General features: G+C 42.2%; 1 protein-coding gene across 5 annotated transcripts in view; it reads left to right on the forward strand.

Annotated features, from left to right (window-relative positions):
* Positions 1-17104, forward strand: part of ST3GAL6 (ST3 beta-galactoside alpha-2,3-sialyltransferase 6) — a 163132-nt gene that overhangs the window by 88850 nt on the left and 57178 nt on the right. For all 5 annotated transcript variants that reach the window (XM_077294123.1, XM_077294120.1, XM_077294122.1 and 2 more), the window contains one exon: positions 8820-8885. In XM_077294123.1, the coding sequence (XP_077150238.1) occupies positions 8820-8885 (66 nt within the window). The remainder of the gene's footprint in view (positions 1-8819; positions 8886-17104) is intronic.

Here is a 17104-nt window from a genome sequence, read left to right on the forward strand (position 1 = left end):
TTGGATCAATGAAAATAAGAAAACCTGCCGTGATTGTTTTATACATAACCACGTCCACAATCATAATGCCTAAACTGACGTTTTCATTGCAATTTCTGATTTACTAACATGCACTCGATTAGGACAGGGCAACACAACCACACCGGTCACACAACAGACTCGGACCAGCAATGTGCATGACTTGTGAGACAAATCTACAGATGAAATTTGGCTGTAGAAATTGATTGAAGTCTTTGTGGGGGGGAAAAGTCATGTGTGTGCTGCAAGAGAGAATCCTAGTTTTTGTTTTTTAACAACAGTCTCTTCGAGGTTGGCAGCAGTTGCAACTTAAAGAAGTCTTGCCGTGAAGTTTTTTGTTTTCTTTTACTTAAATACATGTATTTATGTGACTGTATTAATATATTCCTCTACCACCACCTTCACCGGAATCCATCGCCGCTCTGCTCCTCTTCTCTGACAACACCGCTCTGCAGACACTCCGGGTCATGCTGCGCTCTGCATAACCTAGAAGTAGCTGTTCTAGTGTAAGCCTATTGAACGTCAGAACAAGACTCCATAGACTTACATTGTAAAAGAGACTTCCAGCCAGGGCTGTGGAGTCGGTAAGCCAAACCTCCGACTCCTCAATTTCCTTGACTCTTACTCCATGACTCCGACCCCACAGCACTGGTCACTACTGAGCATGTACATAAAGTGCAGCACAGATTCATCTCAACTACGACCCCACAGCACTGGTCACTATTAAGCATGTACGTAAAGTGCAGCACAGATTCATCTCATCTATGACTCCACAGAACTAGTCACTATTGAGCATGTGCATAAAGTGCAGCATGTTTCATCTTAAATACGACCCGACAACACTGGTCATTATTGAGCATGTACATAAAGTGCATCACAGATTCATCTCATCTATGACTCTACAGCAGGGATCACTACTGAGCATATAGATAAAGTGCAGCGCAGATTCATCTTAACTATGACCCCACAGCACTGGTCATTATTGAGCATGTACATAAAGTGCATCACAGATTCATCTCATCTATGACTCTACAGCAGTGATCACTACTGAGCATATACATAAAGTGCAGCACAGATTCATCTTAACTATTACCCCACAGCACTGGTCACTATTAAAAATGTGCATAAAGTGCAGCACAGATTCATCTTAACTATGACCCCACAGCACTGGTCACTATTGAAAATGTGCATAAAGTGCAGCACAGATTCACCTCAACTACGACCCCACAGCACTGGTCACTACTGAGCATGTGCATAAAGTGCAGCACAGATTCATCTCCTCTATGACCCCACAGCACTGGTCACTACTGAGCATGTGTATAAAGTGCAGCACAGATTCATCTCCCCTATGACCCCACAGCACTGGTCACCACTGAGCATGTGCATAAAGTGCAGCACAGATTCATTTCCTCTAAAAGCCCAGATCCTTAGATCAGGAACGGAACAGACATTTCTTAACTTTACCTAATTCTTATGAAAACATTTACAGCACATCCTGCACTGAACTACTGTACGCAATTTATTATATACGGTATTTTAGGAGTCTGAGTCACTCCATTTTTTACCAACTCCACCAAAATGGACACAGACTCTGACTCCACAGCCCTGCTTCTGGCTCACACATAGTGATCTGTAGTGCCTGAAGAGCAGTGACGTTACTGAGAAGAGGAGGAGACGGTAGATGAGCATATTAATACACTTACACACAATACATGCACATATACATAGTTTTATTATTACTACTATTAATAATAATAAATAAAAACTTCATGGGAATGCTTCTTTGACCTCATTGATCATCATTAGATGTGATGTTGCAGTGTGACACCATGATCATTCTGATGCGCGACCCGTGTCGGTGTGCAGCCCTAGCCTGTATGTGAAATCCTCTAACATGATGACCAGTCTTGTTCTGTAAGTTTTTAAGTTCCATTTTTATTTCACAATTTCAAGCTTCCTTTGTTGATCTGCAGATAAGAAAACGACAAATCTACCAATTCTCTCTTTGATTTATCACATTTATTAATCTAATTAAAATGTCAATGATTATTGGTTTTGATAGCTTTGTCTCCTTAAATAAAGATTAGAATGTGAAATATTGGCTTTGGTCCAGCGCTGATAATGAAAAGATCAATCCAGCTGCGCTACTGCGACTAATGGATACTGATAAGAATGAGCAGTCACGGAAACGCAATCATTTATAGTCAGAAATCCATTTGTAGTTAACAAAATCAGTGGGCAAAAATATGTTTATATGTAATCTATTTGATTGTATGCGATTTTAAAGACCTTTTGTGATGGCTCCCGTGTTCCTGATCACTCATCATAAGACTGATTTCACAAGTCGGTGAAACACGGACCGTGCTCAGATCGCAAACCGTGGCCCAGTCGCTGTGTCTCCTGATCGGGACCCAAGAATGGTCCGTGTTTCATCGACCTAGTAGATCGGAATAATAATTTCTGCAATCTCACTTGATGTTGGTATAAAGTCTCAACAAGACGACCCCGTTCTGGCTGGACTTATTTTGGGCATCAGTACCACCTCTCTGCCAACTATTAGCCAGATCGGAGGGATATTAGCAAAGCGTAGCCCTAATCTGGTCTGTCCATGTATTCATTTGACAGGCTGGCATGTGGGTAAACTACATTTTCCCTGTGGCGTAAATATACGGATTGCTAGAGCTTAGCGCTGCAATAACATCTGATGATGCAGGAGGTTATGAAGCTGGACCCACGGCATTCAGTTGATCAGCGGACTAACCTCACCTGGCACACAGGTTGTCTTGATGGGACTAGATACTTTTTTTTTTTTCCCCCTTTTTTTTTCTCTTTTCAAAAGTTGAAAAGCTTTCCTGGTTCATGTGATAATACATATTGAAACCTATTAAGAGCATAGTCTAATTACTGTACTGTTTTATGAACCTTCTTTTTATTTTATGCAGGTGTTATGTATTTATGATTGTGTATTATTTGCATATGATTGATCTAAAATTAATTAAATACTGAATCTGTCACCAGGTTTTTGCACCTAATCTGAGAGCAGTATGATGAAGGGACAAAAACCTTGATTCCAGGGATTTGTCACTTACTGGGCTGCTTGTTGTGGTGTTGATAAAATCTTTTGTTTTATCAGCAGGAGATTCACTTGTAAACCTGTTGAGCTGCCATGTAGACCTCCATATTCATGTGCGTCATATAACCCCGCCCCCCAAGCACTGATTGGCTTGGCAGCTTTCTGCCAATGTACAGAGTAGACAAATCTACCAATCAGTGGTGTGGGCGGGGTTACACAGCGCTTAGCAGTCAGAGAACTGCTAGATTTGAAGCAGATAAAACTGGGATTTTACTAAAACTACAGCAATCAGTAAGTGACACATTGCTGAAACCTGGGTCTCTGCCATTATATTATACTGCTCTCAGACAGGGTGGCAAAAACCTGCTGACAAATTCCCCTTAAAGAGGTTGTCTGCACCTTTAATAAACAAATGTGGAAGAAGGAATAAAATATAACACTCGTCCTTTCATTATATAAGGCGTAGTTAGACACAATGTAATATTATTTATCAGAGTCATAGACCTAGCCAGGGTCGGACTGAGGCGACGAGGGCCCACAAGTGGAATTTACACCTGGGGCCCACCCTACTGTGCATGTTCATATTTAAGCCCTACATTATCGCCTCCACAAAAATTAAATAGTAAAAATCTATGAACAGGTCTACATTTTCTTAGTAATGTTCTATAAAAGAGTTATATAATTACCAAATAACGTACTATAGTGTTACTGACCCACACCCATCATACCAAGACCAATATACCAATAACACTACATTGCAAAATATTGCCGCCACACCATGACCATATATTATCATCACATAGAGCCTGCATATAAGGCCGGAGTCTCACTACTGTAGAATACGGCCGAGTGCTATGTGAGAAAACATCGCAAAGCACTCGGCCCAGTGTTCATCTCTGGGGCAGCTCATGTCAGCGTTTTTTTTTTTTCAGTTTTTTTTTTTTTTTTCTTTATTAGACGTGCGTGTAACATCGCAACAGGCTGCAATTGGCAATTTTAGGGTCCCCCATTTTAATAGCCAGTAAGGGTTAAGTATACAGTTGTTAGCTGATATTAATAGCCTAGGAAGCTCCATGTGTATTACCCCCTTCCCAGGCTATAAGCATATACCACCAGCCATCAACTTTCCCTCTGTTGGTTAAGAAAATTAAACTGGAGCCCACGCCATATTTTTTCTGAAAAATAATCTTTTATTAAATACATGTACAGTGAGCGGCACACACTGTGCTAATTTTATATGTCACTGACCCCTGTATATCTATATATTCCATGTGTATTTACTCTATGTAATCCATCTATTCTATGCTGTCGGCTCCTGCTGTGATTTTACAGTACGTGGCAGCTGAATTGCCGGCTTTTCTTGATAGATAGATAGATATATATATGTGTGTGTCAGTGACATCTATATATCTATCTATTCTATGTGTATATACAGGTGCTTCTCGCAAAATTAGAATATCATCAAAAAGTTAATTTATTTCAGTTCTTCAATACAAAAAGTGAAACTCATATATAGAGTCATTATGAACAGAGTGATTTATTTCTGTTAAAGTTGATGATTATGGCTTACAGCCAATGAGAACTCAAGTCATTATCTCAGTAAATTAGAATAATTAACAAAATATTCCTGAAAAGGTTTCCTAAGCATTTAAAAAGGTCCCTTAGTCTGTTTCAGTAGGCTTCACAATCATGGGGAAGACTGCTGACTTGACAGATGTCCAGAAGGCAGTCATTAACACACTCCACAAGGAAAGTAAATTTTGCATTTCACTTGGAAATCACGGTCCCAGAGTCTGGAGGAAGAGTGGAGAGGCCACAATCCAACCTGCTGGAGGTCTATCACAATCAGTGATGGTTTGGGGAGCCATGTCATCTGCTGGGGTAGGTCCACTGTGTTTTATCATGACCAAAGTCAATGCGTCTACCAAGAAATTTTAGAACACTTCATGCTTCCCTCTGCAGACAAGCTTTTTGGAGATCGAAATTTCATTCTCCAGCAGGACTTGGCACCTGTCCACACTGCCAGAAGTACCAATACCTGGTTTACAAACAACAGTATCACTGGGCTTGATTGACCAGAAAACTCACCTGACCTTAACCCCATGGAGAATCTATGGGGTATTGTCAAGAGGAAGATGAGACACCAAACCCAACAATGCAGACGAGCTGAAGGCTGCTATCAAAGCAGCCTGGGCTTCCATAACACCTCAGCAGTCCCACAGGCTGATCACCTCCATGCCACGCCGCATTGATGCAGTAAGTAATGCAAAAGGAGCCCCGACCAAGTACTGAGTGCATTTACTGAACATATATTTCAGTAGGCCAACATTTCGGATTTTAAAATCATTTTTCAAGCTGGTGTTATAAAGTATTTTAATTTCCTGAGATAACGACTTTTGGGTTTCCATTGGCTGCAAGCCATAATCATCAACATTAACAGAAATAAACACTTGAAATAGATCACTCTGTTTGTAATGACTCTATATAATGAGTTTCACTTTTTGTATTGAAGAACTGAAATAAATTAAAGGGAACCTGTCACCCCAAAAATCAAAGGTGAGCTAAGCCTACTGGCATCAGGGGCTTATCTACAGCATTCTGTAATGCTGTAGATAAGCCCCCGATGTAACCTGAAAGATGAGAAAAAGAGGTTAGATTATACTCACCCAGGGGCGTTCCCGCTGCGGTCCAGTCCTATGGGCGTCGCGGTCTGGGGCCTCCCATCTTCTTACGATGACGGCCTCTTCTTGTCTTCACGATGCGGCTCCGGCTCAGGCGTACTTTGTCTGCCCTGTTAAGGGCAGAGCAAAGTACTGCAGTGCGCAGGCGCAGGGGAAGGTCAGAGAGGCCCAGCGCCTGCTCACTGCAGTACTTCTCTCTGCCCTCAACAGGGCAGACAATGTATGCCTGAGCCGGAGCCGCAGCGTGAATACAAGAAGAGGACGTCATCGTAAGAAGATGGGAGGCCCCGGACTGCGACGCCCATTGGACCAGAACCGGACCGCCCCTGGGTGAGTATAATCTAACTTTTTCTCATCTTTCAGGATACATCGGGGGCTTATCTACAGCATTACAGAATGCTGTAGATAAGCCCCTGATACCGGTGGGCTTAGCTCATCTTCGATTTTGGGGGTGACAGGTTCCCTTTAATCTTTATAAGCCCAATTACTCAGTAATTCATCATATGACTTTCTTCAGTGCCAACTAATTTATATTATTTGCCAGCTCTGTATCTTCATCCCCAATCCTTTTAGACTGTAAGGAGCCCCATACACAGTACAGTAGATGGCTGTTGGTCAGACAATGGCTCATCCAAACGTTCAGCTGGCGGCTGTCTGCCCCAACTCCTCCATATTGTGGAGCACTCGCTCTGCCGAGCATTGATGCGAGAGAGCCGCTGCTGTACTCCTCTGGTGGCGGCTTGCCGTGTGGAGAATAAAAGGATCGGCATTCTGAAATCAGACATGATGGATTCCTTCCTCCCCAACATTATTTGTCAAGGGAGAGTTGGGAGAACTCCATTCACCCTAGACTGTGTGCCGAAGTCGCTGTTACCGGCAGGTTCAGCTGACCTTAGTCTAATGTGTATGGAGGCATTATGGGGCCTAAGTTTATTTGGACAGGGCTTTCACCTGCTTGATCTTTCACTACTTTGTACACATTCCCCAAACATCTGAAGAGCACTGACCTTTATTATTACGGGTCACCTCTTCAGGAGCCGCTCGACTTCTCTTTATATTTCCTTTGCATTCAGCATTGTGACAAGATTCACCGGGGCTGAATATGTCTTTTTAGAAAACTTCCACCAAGGAAAATCTATTTACGATGAAGGGAAGATCTAGCCCTGTGTTGGGTATTGCAGCTCATCACCATCCATTTCTACTTTCAGGCCATGTTTTTCTAATTCCTGAAAAATATTTCAAGATATTTTTAGAGTAGAAATGTAAAGGATTATGGCCCAGATTCAACAATCAGGTTTTGCCAGAATTCTGGTATAAAACTATTTTGAAATATTGCATACATTTGGCGCAAATTGTATTCGTTGCAAAAACTTTGCTACTTTTGGCCCCATCCTTCCAGCTTCACCAACTAAAGTGGGTTGGACTAAGTGGTCTAGGCCAGGGAGGACTTTGAGTACCGCTGACAAATGAAGCTGTACCACTTTCACTAACTGGCACATACCCCTTAATGTTGGTGCATCTTGATCCAGCGCACCCTTTTTTAAGCCTGTCGGACAGAATGCCAGTCTTGATGAATCGCCGCCTATGCATCTATCGTAGTCAGATAATGTCTAGGAAGCATGTTCGGGGGGCGGCCTGTGGTCAGGTCTTTCCAAGGTTTCTCTGGCTTAGAGCAGGAAGATAAGACTCTGCCTACAGTCCCGCAATGGAGCATATTGGTAGCTGCAAACTTCTAACACTGATTACACAAGAACCACAAGTCCATCTCTTCACACCAGGCATCATTTAATCAGTTTAACACTGCCAGCCTGACACTGCCTGTAGTTTAACAAAATCCTGATGACAGATTCGCTTGAAGCCTCTTCCCCTTATCCTTTTCAATGATGTCATTACAGGAGAGTGGCCGAAAACTCATTTCAGTAGCTAAACCAGCCCCTTAATCTGCCAATGTATAAACATTGAGGGGGATTGGCTTAGCTACCGAACTGAGCCTTCAGCCAGCCCCCTTCAAGCATGTCACTGACTGGTCTGGGGGGGAAAGAAGCTCTATTCTGTGCCAAAGCCCAATTAAAATTGAAGAGCCAGAATGGAAGGACATTAGGAAATTTGTTTAAGTTATGAGTTAAAGTATGTTACATTTAATTCCTAATGGAAAACATTTGTTTTGCTGGACAACCCCTTTAAAAAGTGTCAAATTCGGGTGATGGTTTTTAATTGGTGTTCGCAATCATTCTGAGATAATTGGTGATACATATAGCAGTCAGAACATATAAGAAGGGAGGGCGCACACAGAACTATAGGGTACAAAAAAGATTCTTTATTGGATCAAAATGCAGCAATGATAAAAACACTTTAAAAGACACAAAGTAAGACCAAAACACTAAATGGTGAGCCAAAAATTATTGTGGCACCACAGCTGAACAGGGACTAATAGCATTATAGCAGCATAAATATTGTGCATAAATATATTTACACAGATATACCGAGACATGGTGACCAACAATAAGCCGGCTTAAACCTAATTACTTGAAAGTGCATCGTTCATAAGGCTATTGCGGTGGACAGGAAAAACCAAGGTATTAACATATAGTGGTGTGTATATATATATATATAATATGCTGGTTTACCTGTAAGCAGCTATGGTGCCACAACCCCTACGCGCGTTTTGTCAGCGTGCCTTCGTCAGGGAGAGTGCGTTTTAGTCTTACTTTGTATCTTTTAAAGTGTTTTTATCATTGCTGTATTTTGATCCAATCTTTTTTGTACCCTATAGTTCTGTGTGCGCCCTCCCTTCTTATATGTTCTGATCCTTTTGATGCTGAACACCAGTATTTATCAGTTCTATATGTCAATGTCTATATGATACCTGATTTATGATTTAGTTTTGGTGGCATAGTTTGTAGTTTGTCTGGGGATTTATTTTCGTGTTAATCAAATAATATGGACAAATATTAGGAATTGTTTTAGGTAAATTTTTATATTTGTCGTTATGTGCAGACGTGGATTTAGATTTATTCTTGCGTTAAAGCATGTCTCTCTCTTCACAGGTTACCCACAGACCCAATCAAAGAATTAAAGTCGTGTTACAATGAGAAGTTTCACATCCTCTTGAAGTAAGTGATCATTGTATAGATCCGTCGTCATTTTGTGTGTCACCACCTACATAAAATGTTGTATCCTCCAAGACTGGATGTCTGAAATCTGTGTCTCTCTTGCACTTCCTCTGTTAGAAGTCCCAGTATGGTTTGCCCATCTGTAACCGGACCATGATTTTGTTAGGCTCTGCTTATTCTAGTCTTGGTTTACATAGGTTACTTGTTATCGGCTAGGCCTTTTCTGTACATTGTAGGAAACGCATGATAACCATTAATATTAATAGACACATTTAAAGTGAACCTGTCAGCAGGATTGTGCACAGTAACCTACACAGTGTCAGGTCGGCGCCATTATACTGATTAAAATGATACCTGGGTTGATGAAATATGTCTTATGGTTGTTCTTTAATTTTTTATTTGTGCTGATGATATGCTCGTAACCTACTGCGGGGCTGGACGGGGGTCTTCATGTGGTGGTCTGATTACATATTCATAATGCAGACTGCTGATCCCTCACTGACCTGCCCCCTAGTTTACATAATGAATATCTGTACATACTTAAAATAAAAACAAAAAACCTTGGGCAGCCAAGTGCCAGCTGTGGCACCTGCTCTAAAGCATAATCAGCTGTTTTATGTGCCAATAATACATTTTATTCACATTATTCAGCTAGGGAAAAAATAAGTCAATTTGAAAATGGCGCCTGCAGAGTAGCTGCTATTCGGGGTCTCTAACTGTGATCCGATAGCTGCTACTGCGTATGTGACAGCGGCGCCATCTTACTGGAGAAGAAAAAAATTCCTCCTCCAAGATGGCGCTGCCTGCGCAGTAGCAGCTCTCTGCTATCCCTGAGCTGCTACTGCGCAGACCATGCCGTTTTGGAGGAGGATTTTATTTCCACTGGATTCCCGCAATGCGGCTTTTGTTTTATTTATTTATTTTATTTTATTGTTTTGCAGAATTCACTTACGGTGTGCATGATTACAATCGTTTTACAAGTCATTGCCTTTCTTTACGTTGTGATTTCTATGCTACCTTATTTTGTTCAATTCCTGGTAATCTGTGTTTTGTAGGAAATGGAAACTGGAATAATTGATTCAGCATTTTAGTGATGAACCGTCGCTGAATGATTAAAGGGACTGTTTACCACAAAACCAATTTTTGCAATTCCACTGCATTTGGAATTTTTTTTCCTGTGTTCCAGTACACGATATGTTAAACCGAATGATGTCTTTCAAAAGTATAACTCATCCCGCAAAAATCAACTCCTCATGTGGCCATATTAACCAAAAAATAAAAGTTAAGGGTCTGAGAAGAAGTGGAGCAAAAAACGAAAAAGCAAAAACGAAAATACTTCCTGGGGTTAAAATGTGGAGTCCAAAACTGTATCCCTTATTCTAGATGTGGCCTCACCAGTGATTTATAAAGTGGTAATAATACGTCGGGATCGTGGGATTTTATCGCTCTTTTTATACATCCTAAAATCATCTTTGCTTTTGCAGCTGCTGCCTGACATTAAGTACTGCTGCTCAGCTTACTTGTAACCAGAATGCCCAGGTCCTTCTCCTGTTCAAAAAAAATATGCTCCCATTTATTGTACATGAAGCAATAGGGTTACTCTGTCCTAGGTGCATTACTTTACATTTATCTACATTAAATCTCATTTTCCAAGTGTTTGTCCATTCAGTCATCTTATTCAGATCGTTTTGCAATATTGTAATGTCAGGGTCAGATTTTAATATCCTACATAGTTTGGTGTCGTCAGCAAAGACTGACACTTTACTCTCAATCCCATCCGCAAGGTCATTAACAAAGAGGCTAAAAAGAATCGGTCCTAGCACGGATCTCTGTGGTCCCCACTGCTCACTATATCCCATTTAGAGAACTTACCTTGTTTTCTGTAATTTAGCCAATTCCTTACCCATCTGCATATAGTTTCCCCCAGCCCTCGATTCTGTAGCTTCAGTATATTATGTGGAACTGTATCAAATGCCTTTGCGAAGTCCAGATAACTCACATCAGCCACATTACCTACATCCTGATTTGCACTTACCTCCTCATAGAAACCCAACATGTTAGGTAGGCATGACTTATTCATTATGAATGCATGCTGCGTGTCAGTTATTATATTATCTACAATATCTTTCTGCAGGTCATCTCTTATGATGACCTCAAAAATTTTACACACTTCTGATGTCAGGCTTACTGGATGGTAGTTGCCTGGATCCACCTTCTTACCTTTCTTAAATATCGGTACCACGTGATCCTCCAATCCTGTGGCACCACCTCTCTTACAAGAGTGTCTAAGAATGAGATACAGTGGTCTGTCAATTATTGAGCTCAATTCCCTCAGTATCCGTGGATGTATGCCATCTGGGCCAGGGGATTTGTCAATGTTTAAATTGCTCAGACATAGATGCACTTCTTTGTGTGTTAAACTAGTGATATCAGGTTGTGAATTTTGATTTTTGCCTCGTTGAATGATCCGTGTATCAGACAGATCATTGGTGATCAGGGATGAAAAGTGGATGTTTATTATCTCAGCCTTTTCTTTATCCTCTGTGATTATCTTGTTACTGTCATCGTTTAACCCCTTCCCAACCTGTGACACAGTGTATGCGTCATGAAAGTCTGTGCCAATCCAACCTGTGACGCATATGCTGTATCACAGGATGATCGCGTCCCTGCAGATCGGGTGAAAGTGTTAACTCCAATTTCACCCGATCTGCAGGGACAGGGGGAGTGGTACTTTAGCCCAAGGGGGGTGGCTTTGCCCCCACGTGGCTACGATTGCTCTGATTGGCTGTTGCACTTTCAACAGCCAAGCCAATCAGAGCAATTTGTAATATTTCACCTATGAAAAGTGGTGAAATATTACAATACAGCCATGGCCGATGCTGCAATATCATCGGCCATGGCTGGAAACCCTGATCTGCTTCCCCAACGCCACCGATCTCCTCCCCAGTCCTCCGTTCTGTGGTCCGCTCCCCTCCGTCCTCCTGTCCGCTTCCCCGTCCTCCTGTCCGCTCCCCCTGTCCGCTCCCCCTGTGCTCCGATCCACCCCCCCCCCCCCCCCCCGTGCTCCCCCCACCCCCTCATACTTATCGAGCCTCCCGGTGTCCGTCCGTCTCCTCCATGGGCGCCGCCATCTTCCAAAATGGCGGGCGCATGCGCAGTGCGCCCGCCGAATCGGCCGGCAGATTCGTTCCATGTACATTTTGATCACTGTGATAGGTTTTATCACAGTGCAGTGATCAAAATAAAAAAAAATAGTAAATGAACCCCCCCTTTATCACCCTCATAGGGTTAGAACTAGGGTTAGAACTAGGGTTAGGCTATGCACACGTATTTTTCCGCAGCGGATTTGATAAATCCGCAGTGCAAAACCGCTGCAGATTTATCGCGGATTCACCGTGGTTTTTCTGCGGATTTCACTGCAGTTTTACAACTGCGGTTTTCTATTGGAGCAGTTGTAAAACCGCTGCGGAATCCGCAGAAATAAGTGACATGCTGCGGAATGTAAACCGCTGCGTTTCCGTGCAGTTTTTTCCGCAGCATTGTGCACAGCGTTTTTTGTTTCCCATAGGTTTACATTGAACTATAAACTCATGGGAAACTGCTGCGGATCCGCAGCATTTTCCACAGCGTGTGCACATAGCCTTAGAATTAGGCTATGTGCACACGGTGCGGATTTGGCTGCGGATCCGCAGCAGTTTACCAACAGGTTTACAGTTCCATGTAAACCTATGGAAAACCAAATCCGCTGTTTTATTTTCACGGCTCTGCGTTGTAAACTTCTGTGAAGCACTTGGGGGTTCAAAGTGCTCACCACATATCTAGATAAGTTCCTTTGGGGGGTCTAGTTTCCAAAATAGGGTCACTTGTGGGGGGTTTCTACTGTTAGGCACATCAGGGGCTCTGCAAATGCAACGTGACGCCCGCAGAGCATTCCATCAAAGTCTGCATTTCAAAACGTCACTACTTCCCTTCCGAGCCCGGACGTGTGCCCAAACAGTGGTTTACCCCCACATATGGGGTACCAGCATACTCGGAACAAACTGGGCAACAACTTTTGGGGTCCAATTTCTCCTTTTACTCTTGTGAAAATAAAAAATTGCGGGCTAAAAAATAATTTTTGAGGAAAGAAAAATGATTTTTTATTTTCACGGCTCTGCGTTGTAAACTTCTGTGAAGCACTTGGGGGTTCAAAGTGCTCACCACACATCTAGATAAGCTCCTTGGGGGGTCTAGTTTCTAAAATGGGGTCACTTGTGGGGGAGCTCCAATGTTTAGGCACACAGGGTATCTCCAAATGCGACATGGTGTCCGCTAACGATTGGAGCTAATTTTTCATTCAAAAAGTCAAATGCCGCTCCTTCCCTTCCGAGCCCTGCCGTGTGCCCAAACAATGGTTTACCCCCACATGTGAGGTATCAGTGTACTCAGGAGAAATTGCCCAATAAATTTTAGGATCCATTTTATCCTGTTGCCCATCTGGAAATGAACAAATTGAGGCTAAAATAAATTTTTTGTGGAAAAAAAAAAAAGTACTTTTTCATTTTTACGGATCAATTTGTGAAGCGCCTGGGGTTTCAAAGTGCTCACTATGCATCTAGATAAGTTCCTTAAGGGGTCTAGTTTCCAAAATGGGGTCACATGTGGGGGAGCTTCAATGTTTAGGCACACAGGGGCTCTCCAAATGCGACATGGTGTCCGCTAACGATTGGAGCGAATTTTTCATTCAAAAGTCAAATGGCGCTCCTTCCCTTCCGAGCCTTGCCGTGTGCACAAACAGTGGTTTGTGACCACATATGAGGTATCGGCGTACTCAGGAGAAATTGCCCAACACATTTTAGGATCCATTTTATCCTGTTGCCCATGTGGAAATGAACAAATTGAGGCTAAAAGAAATTTTTTTGTGAAAAAAAAAAAAAGTACTTTTTCATTTTTACGGATCAATTTGTGAAGCACCTGGGGGTTTAAAGTGCTCACTATGCATCTAAATAAGTTCCTTGGGGGGTCTAGTTTCCAAAATGGGGTCACTTGTGGGAGAGCTCCAATGTTTAGGCACACAGGGGCTCTCCAAACGCAACATAGTGTCCGCTAAAGATTGGAGCCAATTTTTCATTGAAAAAGTCAAATGGCGCTCTTTCCCTTCTGAGCCGTGTCGTGCGCCCAAACAGTGGTTCCCCCCCACATATGGGGTATCGGCGTACTCAGGACAAATTGTACAATAACTTTTGGGGTCCAGTTTCTCTTTGTACCCTTGGGAAAATTAAAAAAATTGTTGCTAAAAGATCATTTTTGTGACTAAAAAGATAAATGTTCATTTTTTCCTTCCATGTTGCTTCTGCTGCTGTGAAGCACCTGAAGGGTTAATAAACTTCTTAAATGTGGTTTTGAGCACCTTGAGGGGTGCAGTTTTTAGAATGGTGTCACTTTGGGTATTTTCAGCCATATAGACCCCTCAAACTGACTTCAAATGTGAGGTGGTCCCTAAAAAAAAAATGGTTTTGTACATTTTGCTGTAAAAATGAGAAATCGCTGGTCAAATTTTAACCCTTATAACTGCCTAGCAAAAAAAAATTTGGTTTCCAAAATTGTGCTGATATAAAGTAGATATGTGGGTAATGTTATTTATTAACTATTTTGTGTCACATAACTCTCTCGTTTAACAGAATAAAAATAAAAAATTTGAAAATTGCAAAATTTTCAAAATTTTAGCCAAATTTCCATTTTTTCACAAATAAACGCAAAAATTATTGACCTAAATTTACCACTAACGTGAAGCCCAATATGTCACGAAAAAACAGTCTCAGAACCGCTAGGATCCGTTGAAGCGTTCCTGAGTTATTACCTCATAAAGGGACACTGGTCAGAATTGCAAAAAACGGCCAGGTCATGAAGGGGTTAAGGGGCCAATACTATCTATTTTTTCTTTTTGGCATTGATTTATTAATAAAAAAAAAATTGGGATTTAGTTTAATGTTGTTGGCGATTTTGTTTCTCTGTAGATAACTTTGCTAGCTTGATTCCTTTTTTACATTTCTTAGTTAGATCTATCCGCCTGAAGTGCCATTTCAGTATTCTCCACTTTTAAGATTTTGAATGCCCTTTGTTTTTGTCTTATTAAACTTTGTACTGTCTTATTTATCCATAATGGTTTCTTTTTATTGCCTGGCATTTTATTACCAGAGAGTATAAGTTTTCTGCTGGATTCTAGTAGTATTTCCTTAAATATCCCCCATTTATGTTCGATATCCCCAGTTACCATGATGTGGTCCCAATCTATACAATTAAGCTCTTCCCTTAATTTGTTGAAATCAGCTTTCTGAAAAATCCAGGTTTTGTCATTTCCCCTTTTTGAATGTTTGATTGAAAATTACATTGAAACTTACCATGTTATGGTCACTGCTTCCAAAATACTCCCTGACCTGTAGTTCGGAAATTGTATCTGGTCTATCTGGCAGAACCAGATCCAGCAGATTACCTCCCCTGGTTGGTTCATCAACCAGCTGAGAGGTAATTGTCCTCAACTGTGGATAAGAAATTGTAGCTTCTAGCACAACCTGAAGATTCTATGTCCCATTGAATGTCTGGATAGTTAAAATCCCCCATTATAAGAACCCTATTACTGTTTGTTGCCTTTTTAATTTGCTGCAGCATTTCATCCTCTACCCCTCCAGCTATATTAGGAGGCTTGTAGCAAACTCCAATTTAGCAGCTTTCCATTATTGCCATCCCCATGTACATTTACCTATAGTGACTCTGCATTGCTGTAACTCCCCCCAATGTCTTCATTGAGCACAGGTCTTTAATGTGGTTTTTACAAAGATGCACACCCTCCATCCTTCACACCCTCCACGTTTTTTATCTTTCTTATCCTTTCTAAATATAGTGTAACGCTCTACGTTTGTTACCCAGTCATGGCTCTCATCAAGCCATGTTTCCGTAATGCCTACCACATCGTATTCTGTGAACGTCATAAGAGACTCTAGTTCATTCATTTTGCTTGCTAGACTTCTTGCATTTCCAGCAGGCGTTTAATATTATTAGCACATTTGTTACTCCTACTCAGCTCCATGCTTTCCTTGCATATTCCCCTCCCCCAATCCTAATTTACCCCTTCTGCCTCCCTCTCTCTGTCTGCTCTATCTATCCCCTTATTAGCACAACTACCCTCCCTCCTTCAGATCCTAGTTTAGAAGTTTCTCCATCCGTCTTTTTTTTCCCAAGCACAGCAGCACCCTCCCCATGGAGGTGCAGCCCGTCCCTACCGTAGAGCCTGTAGCCCACAGAGAAGTTCTCAAGGAACCCGAACCCTTCCTTCCTGCACCAATTTCTAAGCCACTTTATCTCCCTAAGCTCCCGCTGCCTTTCTAGTGACGCTCGCGGCACTGGCAGTATTTCTTGAAAGCACCACCTTGGAGTTCCTGGCCTTCAGCTTCTCTCCTAGTTCCCTGTAATCATTCTTAAGGACCTTCCACCTCCCTCTAACTTTGTAATTGGTACCGATGTGTACCATGACCGCTGGGTTTTCCCAAGCCCCCCTCAGCTATCGGTCTATTCAATCTGTAATATGTCGAACCCGAGCCCCCGGCAGACAACACACCGTTCGGCATTCACAGTCTCAGCGGCAGTTGACCATGTTTGTCCACCTAATTATAGAGTCACCTACCACCAACATCTGTCTGGCCTTTGCTACACTCCCATTTCACTCCTTCCTCCAGCAGTCGTTTTCATGGTTGCTAGAAGCACCGTCCTGCTGCAGTGATCCCAGTCCTGGGTCTGCATTCCTAATATCAGTCAAACAGGCATATTTATTATGTTCTTCCAGATCAGGACTGGGCTCCCTGGCACTTTTCCCCCTACCCCTTCTTGTAACATTTACCCAGCTGCTTGCTTCTGTCCTGATCTTCCCCACCTCCATCTTCCTCCATATCACTGGCCCAAGCCAGCGCAAGCTCCTAGAGCTCTAAACTCCTCTCCAGGTTTGCAATGCTCCTGAGTGTTGACAGCTGCACAATTAGATCCATTACCTGGGCTTCCAAACGTGTAACTCGCTGGCATCGAGAGCGGACATATACACCCTCAAACTGCTGTTCAAGGCATGCATACATCTCACAAGTTGCATACCTGGTGAACTTTTTCGTGGAACACATATTCAGTGGGGATAAACTGTACAGATAAAAGCAGAAAAGTAACTGTCTTTTCAAAATATCGTTTTTTTTTTCAGC

The sequence above is a fragment of the Ranitomeya variabilis genome, chromosome 3 (assembly GCF_051348905.1).
Source record: "Ranitomeya variabilis isolate aRanVar5 chromosome 3, aRanVar5.hap1, whole genome shotgun sequence".
In the NCBI taxonomy this organism is placed as follows: domain Eukaryota; kingdom Metazoa; phylum Chordata; class Amphibia; order Anura; family Dendrobatidae; genus Ranitomeya; species Ranitomeya variabilis.